The sequence below is a fragment of the Paramormyrops kingsleyae genome, chromosome 23, assembly GCF_048594095.1.
Source record: "Paramormyrops kingsleyae isolate MSU_618 chromosome 23, PKINGS_0.4, whole genome shotgun sequence".
NCBI classification, from domain to species: domain Eukaryota; kingdom Metazoa; phylum Chordata; class Actinopteri; order Osteoglossiformes; family Mormyridae; genus Paramormyrops; species Paramormyrops kingsleyae.
The window spans coordinates 10,971,740-10,993,675 of record NC_132819.1 but is presented as its reverse complement, the minus strand read 5'-3'; the positions used below and the strand labels follow the sequence as shown (position 1 = coordinate 10,993,675).

At 41.6% G+C, this 21,936-nt stretch overlaps 1 protein-coding gene across 1 annotated transcript in view; it reads left to right on the top strand.

Annotated features, from left to right (window-relative positions):
• The window catches only part of pkhd1l1.1 (PKHD1 like 1, tandem duplicate 1), a 39,384-nt gene that overhangs the window by 11,023 nt on the left and 6,425 nt on the right, over positions 1-21,936 (top strand). Inside the window, exons 25-64 of the mRNA XM_072706020.1 lie at positions 836-941; positions 1,075-1,182; positions 1,580-1,744; positions 1,846-1,967; positions 2,111-2,243; positions 3,972-4,164; positions 4,419-4,561; positions 4,654-4,758; positions 4,937-5,125; positions 5,800-5,970; positions 6,107-6,312; positions 6,521-7,505; positions 8,101-8,349; positions 8,523-8,672; positions 9,412-9,586; positions 9,842-9,998; positions 10,256-10,412; positions 10,608-10,687; positions 10,776-10,905; positions 11,300-11,429; positions 11,592-11,833; positions 12,307-12,443; positions 13,868-14,897; positions 16,636-16,827; positions 16,949-17,100; positions 17,270-17,429; positions 17,617-17,809; positions 17,941-18,029; positions 18,162-18,313; positions 18,389-18,518; positions 18,617-18,735; positions 18,911-19,040; positions 19,130-19,303; positions 19,615-19,718; positions 19,824-19,950; positions 20,083-20,204; positions 20,585-20,675; positions 20,816-20,964; positions 21,580-21,702; positions 21,807-21,918. Of these exons, the coding sequence (XP_072562121.1) occupies positions 836-941; positions 1,075-1,182; positions 1,580-1,744; positions 1,846-1,967; positions 2,111-2,243; positions 3,972-4,164; positions 4,419-4,561; positions 4,654-4,758; positions 4,937-5,125; positions 5,800-5,970; positions 6,107-6,312; positions 6,521-7,505; positions 8,101-8,349; positions 8,523-8,672; positions 9,412-9,586; positions 9,842-9,998; positions 10,256-10,412; positions 10,608-10,687; positions 10,776-10,905; positions 11,300-11,429; positions 11,592-11,833; positions 12,307-12,443; positions 13,868-14,897; positions 16,636-16,827; positions 16,949-17,100; positions 17,270-17,429; positions 17,617-17,809; positions 17,941-18,029; positions 18,162-18,313; positions 18,389-18,518; positions 18,617-18,735; positions 18,911-19,040; positions 19,130-19,303; positions 19,615-19,718; positions 19,824-19,950; positions 20,083-20,204; positions 20,585-20,675; positions 20,816-20,964; positions 21,580-21,702; positions 21,807-21,918 (7,582 nt within the window). The remainder of the gene's footprint in view (positions 1-835; positions 942-1,074; positions 1,183-1,579; positions 1,745-1,845; positions 1,968-2,110; positions 2,244-3,971; positions 4,165-4,418; positions 4,562-4,653; positions 4,759-4,936; positions 5,126-5,799; positions 5,971-6,106; positions 6,313-6,520; positions 7,506-8,100; positions 8,350-8,522; positions 8,673-9,411; positions 9,587-9,841; positions 9,999-10,255; positions 10,413-10,607; positions 10,688-10,775; positions 10,906-11,299; positions 11,430-11,591; positions 11,834-12,306; positions 12,444-13,867; positions 14,898-16,635; positions 16,828-16,948; positions 17,101-17,269; positions 17,430-17,616; positions 17,810-17,940; positions 18,030-18,161; positions 18,314-18,388; positions 18,519-18,616; positions 18,736-18,910; positions 19,041-19,129; positions 19,304-19,614; positions 19,719-19,823; positions 19,951-20,082; positions 20,205-20,584; positions 20,676-20,815; positions 20,965-21,579; positions 21,703-21,806; positions 21,919-21,936) is intronic.

Below are 21,936 nucleotides of genomic sequence, written 5' to 3'. Positions count from 1 at the left end.
CTGTTCTTTCTTAAGGTCACCAGAAAATGTTTCATTACACTAATTGAATAAAAATCCATTGCATTCATAATACTCGAATTTTGGGGGGCTATAATTTAATGTAAATATACATGTAAACACTGAATATTTCAGCTGAAAACATTCGATAAATGGATCAACTCAAAAATATACCATACATATTCCATCTGTGATGACACAACCAAAGAAACTCTTCTGTCCTGTAAATGCTACATAATCCAGACGAGAACTGTACCAGCACTGAAAGACTCCTGCCAATCCTGGATGCAGAGTTGAGGTTGAAAGTTGAACCATATTTTAAACCATGGAAACTGTAACAGCATATTTGTAAAGCAAATATAATAGGACTGAATATTACCATTTTTCATAATGTAGCTGTGATTAAAACACATAGAATGTTTCCAGTTGAATTTGTTCTTTTTAAATGTATTTGGAGGCGAAAGTAAATGAACTGAATTCAGGTAACTGAATTATAAAGATGCGATTTGAAAATGGTATATTTTGGAACTGAATTGTGGAAGCAGAATATTTTGTATCATTTTAACAATGAAATCACAATTGAAATGTTTTCAGTTGAAATTTAGTGTTTAAATAAACATTCACATTAAATTACAGCCCCCCCAAAATTCAAGCATCATCAATACTTTTTTATTTAGATTTTTTTCATTAATGTACTTCCATATATTTGATTCTTGTCTGCCTACCAATATAAGGTAAATGATTCAGAACTGTATGATTTATGGAGAGTTTGTGAGGATGGCCGCGTCAGTGACTGGTGAGCAGTACATGTAGGAATCCTGCCTGTGTCCTTTTTTAGGTACAAGTCTTGATCAACAGAATTCCATCAAAATGCTCCGGTGACTGTGGGTTTGAGTGGCTGGACTCAAACACACCAAAAATGACAGGGATCAGTCCCAGTGAAGGCAAGCAGACCACCCAGAGTGACAATTCTGCTATGTTTCATTACTGTAGTAACATACTTGAGAATGATCTTTTAAGAAGCTGGAAGGCCTCAGTTTCAGAAGAAAAATGATCATTTCATGTGTGTTTTGGTAGGTTCTTATGCTCTAGGCACCATCATCACCATTTCTGGGTCAGGATTTGCCAGTGAAAATGTCACAGTATTGGTGGGAGATGTGGAATGTTCTGTTCTGCATTTGAGCAGTAAGTGAAAAACTCAAACATTCATATCTATTTGACCAGTGCAGTGTGCACAGTCAGAAATTCACTGCCAGCAAAGATAATCTGGTAACATTTCACTTAAACTAGTCATCATAATGCATTATACATACCTTCATATTGCATTATAATGGTCAAAATAAGCCATTATAATGTATTATGAAACTATTTATAGTTCACTAAACATGAGAGCTCCATAGAGCATTCATAATGCATAATAAACATGGCTATAATGTGCTTTGCCTTTTTATAAATAGTTATAGCTGTGTTTATTTTATAATGCATTATGAAGGTAAAATGTCACCAGTCATTTTTATTGACCAGGACAGACTGAGACAGTTATAAGGACTGATTTGCAGTGCATTGTGCTCTTATTTTGCAGGCGTTATGCTGACCTGCAAAGTTGGCCAAGCCAGTGCAGGAACGCACCCTGTCTTCCTGAGCTTCTCCTCCCTGGGCAATGCACAGCACATAGGAAGGAACTCATTCAATTTTACCAATCAGATGGGAGTCTCCTCCATCTCACCATCTTCCGGGAGTATAGAAGGTATACCTTGGAACAGAAAGATTTGCCATGGATGAAAGGGAAGTATTGATAAGTAGCCATTGCTCACTCTTTCTAATGCTGGACACTTCCCTGTTCTGAAGGGGGCACACTGCTTACTGTGTTGGGCTTTGGATTTGCTGAGGGAATCGTCGTCATGATTGGCACAAGAAGTTGCACTGTTGTCTCAGTCTTCCTGGAACAGCTGATGTGCATAACACCACCGGTGAGCACGACAAGCACTTAAACAGATGAAACCATGACGCAGCAAAGCACATGCTGTGACCATGCTGGACTGTGAGTTATTCCAGACTCTGTGAGTTATTCCAGACTCTGTGAGTTATTCCAGACTACCTGGTTCTTTTTAAGGGGGCAGCTGGGACCCTTCCCGTGTCTTTGCAAATGGAGGGAGGTACTGTGCTTTTAAATGAATCCTTCACCTATGATGAAACACTGATTCCATTGATGACGGACTTGTGGCCACGAACAGTCAATGTGACAGGTGAGCTCGGAACCTGGCAATATGGATTCTTGGCCTTATACAGGCTTTTAGACAGAAATAGGCGAATATTGTATGGAATTGGGCAATGTTATTCTAAAAAACCTTACCTCTGTAACTTCACTGGTAGGTTTATTTCAACAGCAAAAGATAGATAGATCAACAAAACAAGCAAGAAAAATCATTATGTAGCTGTTACAAACCAATTTGTCATTTATTCAGGGAAATAAGTATTTGATCCCTTGGAACACATGCTTTAGTACTTGGAGTAACCATTGTTGGCAAGCACAACTATCAGATGTTTCCTGTAGTTGGTCACCAGGTTTGCACACAGCTCAGCAGGAATTTTCATCCACTCCTCTTGGCAGATCTCCTCCAAATCTTTATGGTTTTTAGGCCGTCACTTGGACACATGAAGCTTGAGTTCCCTCCATAGGTTTTCTATGGGATTAAGGTCCAGGGACTGGCTAGGGCACTCTTCTCCTTCTTGAAGCAGCTTAGGGTTCTTGTCTTGCTGGAAGACCCCCCCCCCCCCCCCACAATGCATTTCCAGTGGCCTGGCTGAAGGAAGGAGGTTCTCTTCCAAGATTTTACGCTACATGGCCCCATCCATCTTTTCTTCGATGCAGTGCAGCCGCCCTGTACCCTTGGCAGAAAAACACCCCCAAAGCATAATGCTTCCACCTCTGTGTTTGACAGTAGGGATGGTGTTCCTGGGGTTACAGTCAGCATTCTTTTCCCTCCAAACACAGCGAGTAGAGTTGATGCCAAACAGCTTGATTTTGGTCTCATCTGACCACATTACATTCTTCCAAGCCTCATTGGAATTATTCAGGTGTTCACTGGCATACTTCAGATGGGTCTGAAGTTCTCTGAACATGGGCCCTCATGAACAGGGGTACATTGTGAGCACTGCAGGATTTCAAACTATACCTGCCTATTGTGTTACCAATGGTTTTCTTGGCGACTGAGGTCCCTGCTGCTTTGAGATCATTAACGAGCTCCTCCCGTGTAGTTCTGGGGTTAGCCCTCACTGTTCTTAAGATAATTGATGCCGCACAAGACGAAATCTTCCTTGGGGCCTGAGATCCAGGGTGATTGACAGTTATTCTGTCTTTCTTTCATTTGCAAATAATTCCACCAACAGTTGTCACTTTCTCACCAAGCTGCTTGCTGATGGTCATGTAGCCCATTCCGCCTTTGTCAAGGTCAACAGGCTTGTCTCTGACATCCTTAGACAGCTCTCTAGTGTCTCCCATGGTGATAAGATTGAAGATCTAGAAAGGTTAGTGACCAAAGAATACTCTTTAAACAAAGTAATGCCATTAAATGTGAATGCTGGCTTGGTATCTGTTAATACTTGATTAAGTACTACTTGTGTTGTGTTAATGCACATGTACTTGACCTAATTTCTTGCTGACTTGTAGGGGATCAAATGCTTATTTCCCTAGATAAATGACAAATTGATTTGGACCTGTTACATAATGATTTTTTCTTATTTTGTTGAAGATCTGTCTTTTGACATTTAAATACACCTACCATTGAAATGAAAGACTTCTCATTTTTTTAATAAATGGACCTAGTTAGGAATTCAATAGAGGGCCATATAATTATTTCCCTCACTGTACCACTGCACTATTGAATTCTCGATACTGAAGGGTGTTGATTCATAGCTGCAGCTATGAGAATGGGTACAGACTGTTTTCTCTTGTTAACTCTTGCTTGCTTTAGGACATCAAATACTCACTATCCTGGGTGTGAAATTTCAAGACCAAGGCAACCACAGTAGGGTCCTTATCGGGGCTGAGGAATGCCGAATCATCCACTGGTTCTCCAGCAACATCACCTGCCTTCTGCCCCAGCTTCCTCCTGCCCTCTACAGCGTGCAAGTCCAAACTGAGAGTTGGGGCTGTGCTAAGGCGAGGTACACTCACTAGTGTGATACTGATGGATTTATAATGAAAATTACAGTCTGTTTAGGCAACATCTGACAGAGTTGCAAAAAATTAATTCCTTTGAATGTATTGTGGTAGGAGTACTAAGACTAAGATGATTGAATGAGTATTATTAAGAAAATGCTGGAATATTGTTTCTAATGTAAAAATGTATGTATGTTAGGACAATTGGATCTTGTACCCAATAATTGACAATTCTAATTTTGCTTTCCACCTGGATCAGCATGAAAGAGAATGCCACCATTGAGTATGTGCTGAAGGTGACAAGCATCCACCCAACACAGGGCTCTCTGTATGGGGGCACAAGGCTCACAGTGACTGGTTCCGGGTTCAGTTCCAACATATCTCAGAACCTGGTCTCACTAGGTAAGTTCCCTGACTACTCTTAGTCAAAGAACTTTATAGGCAGCCCGTTTATCTTAAGCTTTGATGTAACAGGCTGGAATTTGGCTTTTCAGGAGATGTCAGGTGTGAAGTCATCTCAGCTTCAGAACACAACATAGAGTGCATCGTACAGTCAAGTGAAAAAACCTACACTGTGACAAATAAGGGAATCCATCCTGGTAAGGGGTCCTGGACTCTCCCCCGAAAAAATTCAACCCGACTAAAAAGTCACACTACCAGACATTACATATTTCTTTGAAGTAGGCTGGTTTGTTTACATGTAACTTCCTTCTTGAGCATTCTCTCAGGAATGTAACAGCTGACTGACAGCATCAATGTCTCGCTCTTTATTTCAAGATTATGGGATAGGGTACATGTGGAGTCCCTCTTCCATGACTGCTCAAGTTGGCGACACTGTGGTCTGGCGCTGGGAGGTGCCCCCTTTCATCTCTGGAGTCGGTTACAGGGTTTTCAGTGTCTCCAGTCCCAGCAGCACCAGTTATGATGGTGCGGGCTTCACCAGTGGGGACATCAAAACGAAGTCTGGTATGACCCTCCGAAGGATGAACATGGCTAACATCAAAACGAAGTTCAGTTTTAACCTGAGATGTTCATGAGTAACAAAATTAGTCCAAGTCAAGTCTCAGGTCTCCATCATGGTTCCAACTTAAAATTATTATTTACCAAAAATTTAACTGACTATTTGTTTTTTTTTTCTAGTAGTAAATGGTGTGACTAAATGGGAATCAACACTTGAACAGTTCAAAAACTGCATGTCTCATACTTCCTTAGGTTTATATACATTTTCAACGTAATTGGTATTTCAAATGCCTTTGAAGCAATAAAATATTTGGTAACGCTTTACATTAACTGCACCTTCATAATGCTTTTATATTGCATTCATAAAACGTTCAGTACACCTTCATAATGTATTCATTAAGTATTCATAAAACATTTATAAATATCATGCAAGTACACCTTAACATGCAAACATCCCTTAACAGCTGTAATATACAATAACAAACATTACATAATAATAACAAATATTATAATTGTATAATCATGTAATGTTTGTTAAACTGAGTCAATTTAGGAGCGACTGGAGTGCCCATCTCTGATGTTAACCATACTGATTAGTGCAAATCTAATGGATCTGAAATGTTCTTTAAGCCTACCTTCTGAAAAATGTATCAATCTTTTTTTTTTGATATTTTAATCAGGGTTCTTTAGCTACCGTTTCACAGCTCCTGGTACCTACTACTACAGCAGTGGCTACGTCGATGTAGGAATGCAGAGGTTCATGCAAGGTGTGGTAAAAGTTCAGTCTCTGCAGGACAGAGACAGCAGGCTGAACCTTACCGTGGGAGGATTTGAGGCTAATTATCAGCCAGGTAAACATACAAAACCTTCTGTAACAACTGTGAATTACAGTGTGAATTACGACGTGCAACTGTGATTAGCTTCTGATAAGTTCAGAGGTATAAAATTTTTGTTCCATTCTATATACATGGTCCTGTGTTTCTGCAGACTATCAGCTCTCTAATGAGTCAACATCTGAGCGCACCTCAGAGCCTCAGTGCTTCCAAAATGTGGATCTCACCAGTGGATTCTACTTTAGCTTCCTGGCATGTGTCTCACCTTCTGTCAGCTGCATCATGCCTAACAATGGCACAGGTGACACTATCATCCACATCGAAGGCAGTGGCTTCAGCAACACCAGCTGTGCTAATGAGGTAAAACATTAGCATGAGATACACTACTTAAAAGCTGTGATTTCACATCTATCAAATTTGTAAAGAAAATAATTGCAGAGGAGGAAATAGCTGTGATTTGTCAGATGTGCTTAACTCATTGATAGCATTCAAATGAGTATCAAATATCCATGTCTAAATATATTTAAACATTCCAAGAGATGCACTTACTTTTCTCTCATGATTATAGGTTAATATCGGGGACCGGACTTGTCATGTGATAAATAGCACCACAACATATATCAACTGTCAGCTTGGCTCTGAGAGCGGCCTGGAAGTTGGGATTGCCCATCCTGTTTCAGTGCAGGTGAATAACTTGGGCATGGCAATCACATCGATGATCGGCGAGTTCGGTCGACGATTTGTCGTCCTGCCTGTGATGAAATCTGTAACACCCAAAGCCGGAGGCACCACTGGACAAACCCGCATCATTATCTGGGGCTCAGGGTTCTTGGCTGGCCTGGTACCCACAGTCAGTGTGGTGGGTGAGCCCTGTACCATCTTCTCCATGAACTACACTACCATCATCTGTGACACCTCCTCTGCTTCCGCACTTACTGGAGATGTTGAGGTCAGGGTGGGACCCATCACTGCTTCCTGCCTTGGTGACTGTCAGTATGAGTACTCTCCACAGTTCGTCCCCCGCATCACCGGTGTCTCCCCAAGCAACATCAGTGGGAACTTCACCACTATCACTGTCATGGGTGCAGGGTTTGGAGACCGGGTGGATGATGTGGTTGCCTATGCAGGTTACACAGCCTTGGAGGTTTTGGAGGTCACAGACAGTAACATAACCCTCATGGTAGACTCACTGCCTGCTGGCCATCATATCCTAAGGGTAGTGATCCTGACCAAGGGCCTGGCCGAAGGTGAGGTCACTCTCAGCAGCCTTGCCATCGCTACACTCAGCCCAGTCACTGGCAGCACCCAGGGTGGCACACCCCTCCTAATCACAGGCAATGGCTTTTTGGAGGGGAACACCTCTGTAACTGTGGGGGGGTCGCTGTGCTTGCCTCAAAGTGTGAGGCCTAACGAAGTGCGCTGTCTGACAGCTGCCAATGCGGAGGGCAGCGTACAAGTGAGGATACAAGTTCTATCTGTGATGTACCCAACTATGACTTTCAAATATTCATTGAACGACACCCCGATCATCACAGCAGTGAACCCTGCCACAGGTATGTGGATTAATGTGAAGCAGCAGCTAATAAAAAGAGTTATTTATTAAGTACATCAATGTATGGTAATGCTTTACATTAAGTGCACCTTCATAATGCTTTTATATAGCGTTCATAAAACATTCAGTACACCTTCATAATGTATTCATTAAGTAAACATCATGTATGTATACCTTAACATCCTAACGTCTCTTAACAGCTGTAATATACATAATAACAAACATAATTGTAGAATTGTGTAATGTTTGTTATTAATGTATATTAAAGGTGTTAAGGGATGTTAGGATGTTAAGGTATACTTGCATGCTGCTTATGAATGCATTATGAAGGTGCACTGAATGTTCTATGAATGCATTATGAAGGTGCACTTAATGTAAAGCGTTACCCAATCAAGACTATATATTCTTAGGCTAAACCAAACACTGATCTACTTTTGAATCCTCGTTATTATTAACTACCTTGATTTACACCTAATACTGTATTGTTATACTGTAAAGAGTAAGAAATCAGAAGTGTTGGTATGAAACCTAGAACAATAGTTTGCTTAGGGAATCAGCAGTGGGATTGATTTACCCCTCCTGTTTCTTCATAATAGGTCACCGTGGGACAGCTATAACTATTGCAGGGTCAGGATTTGGCACAGATGCCCAGCTGGTTGAAGTTAGCATAGGTGGTACACGATGCAGTGTGACTGCTATCAATGATACCACTGTCCAGTGCACTGTAGGAGCACATGCTGGAGGAACTTTTCGCATAGTGTTCCACCACAAAATCAAAGGCTATGCGTCATCTTTGGTCGATTTCAGCTATGAGTTCCTGGTGAATGATGTTGAACCTCATGCAGGTAATGTCATACTTACAGTATCAATTAGCCTCTGTAAAGAAGAGAAAATGGTGGAAGGGATAACATATACTTCAAAAGTTAATAATTTTCTACTATTGCTTTGCTGCATTGTAGAGTCAATGACAAATACTTGATCCGTCACTGTAAATCAGTCTGCTTTTTCTGTCATCTAGGGGGCCATGGTGGTGGTAACATATTGACTGTTCAAGGAACTGGATTTGACCCTGACTTCTCCAGAGTGATGGTCTGTGGCAGGGAATGCAAGGTGCAGAGACTAAGGTCCACATTCACCAGCCTGTATTGTGAGATTCCTGAAAGCAACAGTAAGAATACGACTTTGAAAATACGTCCTTTTAAAATCTGGGATGAAATGGCACTCTTAATTTCAGTGCACGACAACCTGGCTTTTTGTTGACTTTCCAACATGGAACCATAGTTTAATGTTTCTAGAAGAGTGAATGATGCTTCTATTATACAATTTGTCTAGCGGTTTTGTCAGAATTATTTACAGTTACCAATCTCTAATTTTCCTCCTCGTGAGACCAAATTATTTTTATGAATATGGTAGAACCTTGGAACTCAGACATTGAATGGGTCTATTGAATTTTTTTCCGCTTGTACCTCGACCAAAATCTTGGAACTTGAGACACATTCAACTCCAACACCAATTCGGACCTCGAACAGTTTGGTCGAGAAAAATCTAGCCGCGACTCAACCAAAAACTCGGAACACGACAGAACAAAACAGACCTGCTAAAACTTGTGCAGCTTGAGACACTTATCTGATGGGCTGAAACTAAGGCAAACAGACCTACTGGGATGCTGATACCCATGAATTGCTGTCAGTCTCACAGTACCTCTCGATCAAATTCAGCGTGTGAATGTTCCTGTGTTCCTGTGTTTTTTTTGCTTTATCTACAGTACGTTTAGTGATACAGTAATCATGGCAGTAAAGCATTGAGGGTAACTGTAGAACTTGGATGAAATATCATCAAAGTCAAAGTTCCCAATGAATAAAATGAATATGAGACTGAACACCCATTTTTCTGACCTTTAATTACAGGTACAGCACTACAACAATTTTGCACAGTCGAGGTGCAGAATGGCAACAGCTCAGTGAAAATAGTGGATGCCTTCTCCTACAACACCAGTCTTACACCGTTTATAACAACAGTCTCCCCTCATAGAGGAGGAACTGCTGGAGGCACAAAGCTCACAATCACCGGTTCCAATTTCAGGTTGCCTACAGAACTCAAATAATGCAAATATAAATATTCATTGTCATCCCTGATTATCCAAACCACAGACCATTTTCAAAACCTATATAAACGTATGCTATTGGATGATTAAGCTGTCCTCAAGTTACACTTCGTCTTTATAAATCCTGAATTTATTCCTTGTGTCCCCTTAGTGGGCTTCATTGTAATATGGCAAGAGGTATTTTTTCAATAAGGCTCCGTTAAAAAAACACTCTTCCACTCTTCTTCCCACAGCATGAACATCAGTGAGGTAAGCGTGACCATTGCTGGATCTGTGTGTGACGTTGAGTCTACCAACAGCACCCACATCATCTGCATCACAAATGCTCAGCCACAGTCCCAGAAAGCCATGGTCCGCATCAGCATTGGGAACAGAGGCATTGCAAAGACGGTCAGTGCTCATCATGTGTCCTTGACATTAACATTAACCCTTAACATCTTATGTGCTTCACCTTCTGTTTTTTCACTTGTACTTTTTAGGAATTCGTGCATTTCTAATAATGACAGTGTTTATTGGTTTCGGGACTGCTGTTAAGTAAAACTTTTTCAGTAATCCTTGTGGACACTGTATTGCGAATGGCACTGTACAGATTTGAATTCCTATATCTGAGAATTAACTGTAATCTGCTTAACTCTGTCTATATACAGGGCAATGCCGATTTCTTTTACATTGATGTCTGGTCCTCCACGTATACATGGGGAGGCCAGTCTCCCCCAGAAACAGGCATGTTTGTAGTCATTACAAAGGGTCAGACCATCCTGCTGGATATGACTACCCCTGTGCTGAAGATGCTCCTGATTCAGGGTACAGCCATTCCATGCATGTCCACCAGTGTTTTTAGTTGGTTCAAACCATTATGTGGGCAATTTAAATTATATTCAAAATGTATTTTACACTGCTCATTGATATAGTTGGATAATTCATTATGTTTCCAAGTATTTGGATCCATATAATTAAATTACATAATTCTCTGTAAGTGCCTCTGGATTTTGTGTTTAGGTGGGACCCTGGTGTTTGATGAAATAGATATTGAGCTACAAGCAGAGAATATCCTGCTAACAGATGGAGGAGTCCTTCAGGTACCAGATTTAAGTCCATTTAGCAGGCATGTTGGTTCCGAGAAGGAAACAGTCCACATAGTAAAACCCAGTTTTCCTGTAAAAACAGATAGGCACGGAGGCTGCACCGTTCCAGCACAAGGCCATTATCACGCTGCATGGGCACCTGCGCTCTCAGGAGCTGCCCATCTATGGCAGCAAGACCCTGGGGGTCCGCCAGGGAGTACTGGACCTGCATGGTGTGTCTGGACCCCTTTCCTACCTTGGACAACACCCCCACCCCAACTGAATATTTTCTTTACAATAGATATGTTTGCCTCTGTTTCACTTAAGAACAACACATTTGGTTACTGTGATAATACCTTCTTATGCACATTCTGTTGCGTAATATATATACATATTTCAGTGGAGTGTAGCACTAAGTAAAATGTTACGTCAGCTAGTTACTCGATTTATGAATGTGTATGCATTGTGGTAGCCATTTCTCCTTTTAATATTCAATGCTGGTTTGAATAGACATATCGCAAATGCCATTTTGCATTTTAATTCATGCCAGAGTATCAGGTTAAATGTCAGAAACATTAATGGCTGTTGGTGATAATTGTCATGAAGAGCATGACCGTGCTGTCCTAGGTATTCCAATTCCCACCACTTGGACGCATTTGAATGAGACGGCTCCCGCTGGCTCTTCCACTCTGACTCTGAAGCAGGCAGTGACATGGAAAGCTGGGGACCAGATTGCCATTGCTTCAACTGGTGACAGGTAGCTATCATTTTTTTTTCTTGGGTGATTACAAAGAAGAAGCGTACTTTGCCTAATATTTAAGTTAACCTTACATGTTCCAGTTTAACTAGAAAGGACAAGTTTATTATTTATCTTAATGTTTTCACTATTCTTCTCAACCTTTCACTTTTTATGAACTAGGCACAGCCAGATGGAAAATGAGATGCTAACAATAGCTTCGGTGTTGGACAATGGAAGGACCCTGAACCTATCGCAGCCTCTTAAGTACACTCACCTCGGGGTGAGCGTCACACTACCCAATGGAAAGGTGTTTGAGGGGAGGGCTGAAGTGGGCCTCCTCACCAGAAACATTGTCATCAGAGGCTCCAACAACATCGAATGGAATGATAAGATAGAGGCCTGTCCAGATGGATTTGACATAGGTAATAAGCAGAGCTCCTTAGAATGAGCAGCTTATTATAATCTTCTCCATTATGTGATTTATTTATATTATGTCTTCCCTAATTAAAAACATTAAAACAAAAAACATGGGCAGATGTACTAACGTGTTTGTAAATAGGGAAATATCCGGAAGGAATAGTACTAAGAACTAGGATGCTGGGAGTCTGACCTGCCCCAATCATGCAATCAGCCATAGGTTTACTATGTCCGACCTTTAATGACACAGCACAGCGTGTGCTATCTGTGGACTGGCCAAGTGAGGGCAATGACATCCACTGATTATGTGATCAGCTGCAGGTTTCATACATGCGATTTTAAATGAAAGGGTATGGCTTGTGCTATCTGAGGACCGGCCAAGGCACTGTTTACGCTGCACTCCCTAAAGTACGTACATCTGCCCCACGGTCTCATTCCATTTTTGTTGGTCCAAAAAGCTTTTTTTTTCTTACTACAGGGGAATTTGCAACCCAGACCTGCTTCCAAGGAAGGTTTGGGGAAGAAATAGGAAGTAACCAGTTTGGGGGCTGCATTATGTTCCATGCCCCAAAGCCAGACCAGAATTTGGCAATTGGAAGACTTGAGTATGTTGAGGTAAATCATCAACTGAACTGATATATAAAACAACTTCAGTTTCACATATTATCAATGAGAGAACTGAAAATATGAGTTGATTTTTGGGTCTGTTGTTACAGCCTCTATGAATCACCACCTTGCTGGCTTACATGTCCTAATTATGTGATCAGTCACAGGTTTATCATTAAATGTTGTCAGGGGCAATTGCCCCTGGTAGTGTCTCCCATGGCAAAGGACCAGGGTAATTCAACTTTGAGGTACAAAACAAGGAACCAGAATCCTTTCCCAGGAAAGCAATGCTGGGACCCTGCCTAGGAGCCATGCCTGGGGGGGAGCTTGTCAGCGAGTGCCTGATGGACAGGCCTTGACATATGGGGCCTGGCCAGGCACAGCCCAATTGAACCATGTGGGACCATTTTCATGTGAGCCCACCACCAGCAGGAAGAGCGATAAGGGTCCCATGCATTGTGAATCGGGTAGCAGTCAAAGGCAGGGGCCTTGGTGGACCAATCATCATCTACCAATATACAGTACGCTTTAGGGACATGGATTTGCTGGAGAGATTATATCTCTCGGCTGGATTGGAAGGGCCAGGGTATTCCCTGGAAGAGCTGGAGGAGGTAGCTTGAGAGAGGGAGGTCTGGGCATCTCTGCTCAGACTGCACCCTTCGTGACTGGGACCCACATAAACGGTGGAAAATGGATGAATTCATGGATTGATAGATGGAACAGCCTGTTTTATCTAATAGTGCACGATATGGTGGTTTTCCACTGGCATACAGGAACCAGGCCATACCGACCTGTACAACAAAGAGACACTAGTTACAGCTCAGTTCCAGCTTGCTTCGATTTTCTACTGCAGAAGGGTCAGCTTGGTAAAGGCGTTAACAGGTTTGGAGAGTGACAGTGACGTGAAACCAAAGAGATGCATATACTGTATACTGTCCACACAGTGTACATCATGATTTACTATGTACTAAATTCCTCTAACACATCTGTCAGAATTACGTGTTATGTCAGCATCAAACTAGCAGAATCAGCATTTGCTTGTGTAAATTTGCATTACGAATCCACTCACATCAGCCGTTTGGTCCTACTTTTTCAAGTAAGAGGTTGGAAATTTTCAAGTTCTGAGTTATTAGGATTACAATGTGCAATACTACTAACAATGAATAATTTAGTGCATTTTGACCAATCAGATGGTGGTGACACAAAGATCTTGGTTTAGTCATGCTTTCAGCTCTGTTAGTAAACAGGCCCATATCAGCACGGGTACTAGTCGGGCACAGCTTGCATAATTTACAATAGAAAACCATCTATTTATTGTTCAGCTTGGGTATGGCTTGGTTCTTGGTGGCAGTGGAAAAGCAGCATTAGTCTTATTCATTAAATGTGAACTGCAATGCAGGACCTCATGCTTATTATATTTATTCTGTTCTCAGGTCTTTCATGTTGGCCAAGCATTCCAGCTCGGGCGAAGCCCCATCCATTGGCACCTGGTGGGAGATGTTCATCAAAAATCATACATTCGTGGCTGTTCCATTCACCAGGCTTATAACCGGGCTATCTCCATCCAAAATACCCACAATCTGTTAGTAGAGCACAATGTCATCTATGACATTATGGGAGGAGGCTTCTTCATCGAGGATGGCATAGAGACTGGTAACATCCTGCAGTATAACCTGGCTGTGTTTGTCAAGCAAAGCACCAGCCTGCTCAATGACGACATCACCCCAGCCGCTTATTGGGTCACTAACCCCAACAACATTATCAGGCACAATGCTGCTGCTGGTGGAACCCACTTTGGATTCTGGTATCGAATGCATGATAACCCCGATACCCCATCATATAACCCCAGTATCTGTCCAAAGAGAGTGCCACTTGGAGAGTTCTTCAACAATACTGTCCACTCCCAAGGCTGGTTTGGCCTCTGGATCTTTGAGGAGTACTACCCTACTAGGTATGGCATGTGCTATTCATCAGATCCACAGCCTGCCCTCTTCAGATCACTGACTACTTGGAACTGTGAGAAGGGAGCAGAGTGGGTAAATGTGGGTGCAGTTCAATTCAGTGATTTTATGATGGTCAACAATGAGGTAGCTGGAATTGAGTGCAAGCGCATCATGCCCTGGACTATCAGAGGCTGGGGAAAGGACGGTGGGGCATTGGTGATGAACAGCACTATTGTGGGCCACGTCGATGTGCTGGGTCTCGGCTCTAAATATTGCACTGCTCAAGGGATCACCCTGCCATTGGACGATGGCATGAGCGTCATGTCCACAGCTTTTGTGAACTTTGACCGCCCGTCCTGCGCTGCCATCGCAGTGGCAATAGTTACTGGAGTCTGCACTGACCACTGCGGAGGCTGGAGTTCCAGGTTCAGTGGAATCCAGTTCCACACCTGTCCCAAAAAGGCGGCCTTCAAGTGGGAGCATGAGGTGGCCCTCATCGACATGGATGGCTCTCTCACAGGTGAACTCCATCAGTCTCTGCCACCATTTCACAACAAATATTAGTCAGAAAATTTGTCATGAAGTGATGAATAAAACAGAAAGTGTTGGTAGTGTTGCCATTGAAGACCTACCACTCAAAAAGATTCCTTCACAATGACATTGATGCACAGACCATGGTGAAAACAATGAATTTACAAGCAGTTCAGGATGAAACTGACAATCTATAAACTGTATACGATTATCCTATCCAGGGTCACGTGGGGTCCAGCATGCCTTTTACATTAGTAGTCCTGCTAAAAACAATATGTGAGAAGCAACTAAAAAATTAGCAATATATCTTCATGATCTTATATAAAGGCTATACATTTAAAATAATAATATAACAAAAATAATAATAAAATCATTCTACAGATGCATGTCAATATCATCATCCCCAAGTACACTGTAACCAGCATACCCAGCTACATACGATACCACTTTCTAAATAATGGAATCTCATACAAAATAAAAAGAAATCATGGAGCAGCTTTGAGTACAGACTATGACAGTGGAATGCTTAGATATCAGAAAAAACAATGCGTGATATATGACATTTAAACATTTGTCTTAATAGGTCAGGAAGTAAAACACGCTTGTCTCACTAATCAGAAATTACAGAAACAAGCTTATTCAAGTTTACTTGATCTTTTACCGATAACTTAAGAATGCCGTGGCCCACTTTAAAATCTGAAAATCTTCTGTGGCCCTACCCAGACCTTTAATTACAATTTTGATCAACACACAAGACTAAGGTGAATTGTTTCCCTCTATATTGTCTATTTCATAAACTGAACAATTCTGTTTGAACGTGGGTCTATGGCAATGCAGTGGAGATTAAAAGTCCTTCCACATACATGTGACAATTTGTAAAGCAACAAATATAAGAAATTAAGTGCAAATGTTGAGATGTTAGATTTAAAAATATCACAATATACAATCTAATATCAACATGAAGAGAAAACTGACAGGAAATATCAGCTGAATGTTGAATCCAGCCCACTTTCACATCTGTCAACATGCATTCTAGTGCAGTGACTATAATCCATCACTGCTGGGCTCATTACTGTGTAACATTTATTTTATTAGCGTGGATTACTTTTTTTAAAATGTAAATATTTAGTCATACAATAAACATTTTATGGTAATTTCAAGTTTAATTACAAAATGAAAAATTATTTTTTTTAAATGTATGTATTGCAAATGACCTCACGCTGAAATAGTATATTTAACTTGCCACGGGTTTCCCCTGCTTTACAAATGTTTGCTTTATGCCACTTCGTCTTTATGAAAGATCTGTTTTTGCTGACTGAAAGAAATCCAATTATAGATATATAGTCACGCGAAGTTGCCTAACGATGCATTTCTCATAATGTATCCCTGTTGTTACGCGACACATGACTATTGATTCTGGTGAAACTACACTGTAGTTTTACGTGTTACACTCTCTGGTATGATTTGGTAGGTTATTTTTTCACTCCCATATAAATAAGTCGTAATCGCTTCTTCAGTTTATGCCATTACGGCTCACAAAAGGTTTCATAGGAACGCTCTACTTTCACAAAGCGGGGGATACCTGAATACTGTTTTATTACAATAAAGTGATTGAATTGTCAGTGGATATATACCTTAGTTTAATGTCTTTCGAAATATTGAGGGGAAACACAAATTTGGCATTTCGTCTTGTTCGGGCTCAGACTCACTGGACTTTCCCTCGGCAGGAAGCACTGGTCACACGGTTGTGCCGCACAGTGCTCTACTGGACCCAGACCACTGCGCAGTCTCAGTGGAGTGGAGTGCTGCCTATCAGGCATCTGTGTGTGATGAAACGGTCAGATTCCACCGGCTCATCATCACTTACCCACAGCCTTACTCTCTCTGGTATAAGGAGCTCATACTTACCAACTCGTTTGGTAAGACATGCAGATTTTACGCTTTTTAATAATTTCGAGGTTTTTTTCACATTATTTCAGGCAGTACATGTGAATGAATGAATGAAATAATAATTGTTCTTATTCTCTGCACTACTTATAGGAAAAACCTCACTCACGTTTCTGACATACATGGTCACCCACTATTGGGGTTGGCTGGCAATGCTTCCTGACTCAGAAACGTATAACTGCTACTTTAAAGATGCAGATTACATCACATACATATCATATGGTGCTATGTTCTATGGGTTCAAGGTAAAGGAACTTTCAGTGTTATTATTGTATTTCTTTGCTGGTAAAACATGAAACAGACATAACAGAAACTCTTAATATAATGCGTGTATTATTAATAAATGCAGGTTGACATATTTACCTTTAACACAAGTACACCAGTTTGCCATTTCTGCTTGCCTCCTCTCTTCAGGAAGAAGATTACATCATTATCAATCATAATCTGACCCAAATCCCCGACAGGTTCCAGATTGTTGATAAGAGAAATGCTTCAGTGCTTCCTTTGAATTTCAGCAGAAATGTACATGGTGACTGGTACTTCAATGAGACCACAAAGAGTCTCTACTACATGGGTAAGTGCAGCAACTTCACCGGTGTTTTTAGGCCAGGAGTTTGGTTTTGGGCAAACCATGCAACCTCTATGTATGGTTCTGTGGGCTGCATGTAACTATTTTCCTGCCCCTGTCTGTTTCTGGGAGGGGGTCCGTTGAACATCCCCACATGTAGTCTTGTCTCAGTCTTATACTCTTTCACATCCAGTGTCTGGAAAGGGGGCACCCAAATGGAGGAGTGGCAGTGCTGACCCACAAGTAGCAGACATCCAAGTCAACTTCCAAGTGGAGCACTGTTTCTACAAGGGCTGTGTGGCACCGAGTCCTGGCATCCCTGGCTCCCCTGGCATCCCCCTTCCTCCAGGGCTCGACCATCAACAATCTTCCAAATCTAACCTCATGTGAGTTTCCACAGCAAATTAATAGTATGGAAAGAAAATGATGTTAGGAGGAGCAGTAAAAAACCTTTAAAATAACAGAGGTAAGAAGAGATGCTGTTCTAAATCTGTCATTTCTATTTATGTGACTGTAGCTTGTGGTCCAATGAAACTTTCTGGAAGTCATCTCCAGAAAACAATTTCAAAGTTCCAACTGATGGAGACGATGTTGTTATTCCTTCAGGTAACAAAACCTATGCTAACATTTCTAATAGCAATGCTCTCATGAAAATGTTTTGTGTTTCTGTGAAAATGCATGTGATTATGTAAAGAATTTATTATTGTTTATCTCTATTGTTTCTGCCTTTTTGCACAGCCATTTGGATGGTCATGGATATTGACATCCCATCACTGAACAAAATTTTGGTGCTTGGAGTTCTGGAAATCCCTGACACAATGAACAAAACACTGAACCCAGGAGGACAGTATAGAAATTTGATTATTAATGTGACCTACATCTCTATTCAGGTTAGCACTGCTACCAATACTGTGCTACCTGCATGTCTGTCTTAATATAATCCTATAGTTAAGTCTGTCTTGCAGGGTGGACGGCTCATTGCAGGGTGGCCAGACAATCCATTTAAGGGAGAACTGAGCATAGTCCTTAAAGGGAATCACTTTACTCCAGAGTGGCCTTTACCCAGTGACCTAAATCAGGGAGCCAAGGTGATAGGTATGGATACTTTAGAATGACTACAAGTGTCAACCTGGATGAAAAGTTTAAATGTATCTGTTAACTATTGACTTTGGAGTTTGGATACTATTTTACAGGTGTGTTTGGGATCTTGGACTTGTATGGAAAGCCCCACAATATGTCCCGTACCAAGCTGGCCAGCACGGCACCAGCAGGTACCAGCACCATCACTCTGCAGGATGCTGTGGACTGGCAGGTTAGCATGTTTACACCTGTGTGACTACAGGCATTTCTTGTTTCAAAGCAATGAAATATTACACGAGTGATTATCTTCTGTACCGAACCAGCAACTTCATGCATATTCTAATGCACTTCATATGCCATCTGGTCATGGCTAAGGTAGCATGTTGCTGTGCTCCATTCTGCCCTAGGCAGGTGATGAGATTGTCATCTCAACCACCAGCTACAACCCATGGCACACAGAGGTCCGGAAGATTTTGTCGATTTCAGCCACTGGGAAGATACTAACACTCAACCAATCCCTTTTCTACAATCATAGTGGTGAGTCTTCTGCAGGACAGAGATCAGAGGGTTGGTATCTCATTAGCAGCACTTAATGAGTGTTGCTTTTTTTTCTGGCCCATCCATAGGTGAAAACTTCACTGTTTATGAAACTAAGCAGAACTACACTCTGGCTGGGGATGTAGGCCTGCTGAGCAGGAACATCAAGATCATCGGTGAGGAATATCCAGGCTGGGCCAAGGAGTCATTTGGAGGCAGAGTGCTGGTTGGCTCTTTCTCCAGTGGAGGGATCACATACAGAGGTGCTATGCTTATTGGCTTAGAGATAGAATGGGCTTCTATCATGAATTTTCTTGTTCTGATAATTGATTACTATTACCCTATCCGACCAATTCAAGCAAATTGTGTAAATACGAATGCAAATTGTCAGGTGCATGACAAAAAGTCAATCTGAAATGAAAATAAGTTGACAATCAAGAAAGGTTTTGTCAGATGCGATGGAAACTATGATAGATGAGTAAAGTAACAAGAAGGAACAGTTTTCTGATAAGATTTTCCTTAGCTTTTAACCTCAAGGGCGGTTTTACTCTGCTCTTTCTTGTGGGTGTCTTAGGGCAAGCACAGATTAGGAATGTTGAGTTCTACCGAAGTGGACAGTATGGCTACCCAGACCCCGAAGACCCTCGCTACTCTGTGGCTTTCCTCAACCTGGGAGAGGTTTGCTCATAAGCTGATTGCCTTCACTTAGCCCTTCATGTTGTGCAGCAGAAGTTGTGACGAACTAATGCTGTGGTTTTTACTTCTGCCTCCTGTTCTGTAAAGGTGGCAGCGAATGAGTCCTACATCCAGGGCTGTTCCTTCCATCACGGCTATTCTCCTGCTATTGGTGTGTTTGGAACCAATGGCTTAGGCATTGATGACAACATCATATATTTCACAGTTGGAGAAGGTAGATAGCACTCTTATCTTCAACATGGGAATACATATCATTACGGTGTGTCACAAAAATTGATTTGATGAAAACCAAGGACATAGAATTTTTGATGCGACTGAACTTGTGATTGTTGTTCTCTTGAACAAGGCATTCGAGTATGGGGTAAACACTGCAGGGTTCGGAGGAACCTGGTAACGATGTCCGTGTGGCCTGGAACCTATCAGGACAGAGGAGAGGAGACTAACTTCAACTGGAATGCTGCTATTGAGGTCAGTCATATTGAAACTCCATCCACCTTCCATATGCTTATCCAGTATAGGCAGAGGGTCACACACACACACATACACACACTACAATTTTAACTGTTTGCCTTCCCACTATGAGAGAAAACCAAAATACTTACCAGAAATGTGCACGACAGGAAGAAACTGAAAATCTACACAAACGATGCCACTAATTTTTATCTCTCTCTTTACCCTGCTTTTCCTGGGGTTGTGCAGAATAACTTGCCTCTCTGGAGCCAAAGCAAAACCATAATTTTTGGGTGTGTTTATACTCACAACCAGCTATAATATGCAACAAACACACAGTAGCTGTCAGTCCTCCTGTTTTCAGGTTCTCTGATTATTTGTGGTTCTTTCATGGTCAGGTAAACGAAGGCACGCATGTGGTTCTCCAAGATAACATTGTGGCTGGTTATGAGAGAGTGGCATATCGCATCAACGGAGAACCTTGCCCAGGTAACAGTGATCTTGGAGGACAACCAGTACAACAAAATGTCCATCAAAAGCATACTTGGTTCATACTTAATAAAATGTATGAAAAAAAACTTCAGTGCCATTTGTCCAAACAAAATCACTTACATAGACTGGTTCTGTAGGCACGCCAAATGCAGTGGAGACTTGGCAGCAGAATGAAGCTCATGGAGGCCTTTATGGAGTATACATGAACAAAGATGGGCTACCTTTCTGTTCCCTCATTCAGAATTTCTTTGTGTGGAGAAGCTTTGACTATGGCATTTATGTTCAGGTAAAATATAACGTGGGGCTGAACCATTCTGGCAATTTCACCAATAATCACCAATGTCTTTTTTAATCAAGAAAGTTGGCCATGCACGGTATAAACCAAGACAGGAATTATGGATAATAAAATTTATTACAATTCTCCCTGGGAATTTACACCTCATACTTGTATCATCACCAGCCCAGTCAGGAATACAGTAAAATCCAGCTATAACGATCTTCAAGGGACCAGGCAAAAGAGTCTATTATATCCAAGGTCCGTTATGTCCAGAGTTGCTGTATGCCCAGTCCGCTACATCCAATGCGTTTTCTGCATGTTCGTAAAGGCGCACGGTTGGGACCAGCGGACCTCGTCCGTTGTAGACGATATTCCGTTATAAGCGAGTCCACTATAACGGGATTTTACTGTACCCATAAAAAGCTGAAGTTAGTCACAGGAACCAAGTCTACCCAGATACATGGTTTCCACAGGTTTAATCTGCCTTGTGCCCTGTGTTTTATTTGATAGATTTCCGTTTCCTAGTGAGCTAGTGAATTAAATAATCAGATATAATAAACAGAAAGATGGATGGAAAATGTATCTATGTTTAATAATCTTATATGCATTTTTAAACTTTGACAGGCTTCCATGACTGTCCTGATCTCCAATGTCACACTGGTGGACAACGGAATGGGAGTTATGTCCATCATCTACTCACCTCCATCTGTCTCACATGAGTATTCCAACAAAAAAGTTCTTATTCAGGTGAGCACAACCAGAACTTTCTTTGTTCCTCAAATGGAAGCTCCAATGATGTAACAGCCTCTCACAAGATGACAAGGCGATAATCCACCTGTTTTTTCCTTTAGCATGCGCTGATTGTTGGCAGTAGCCCTAGTCTGGACTGCTCAGAGATTCTTCCATCCACTGATGCTAATGTCCAGTTTAGCTCCGAACACAGAGCTCCCAGGCCAAACAACGGTAATAAAATTTTTCTTG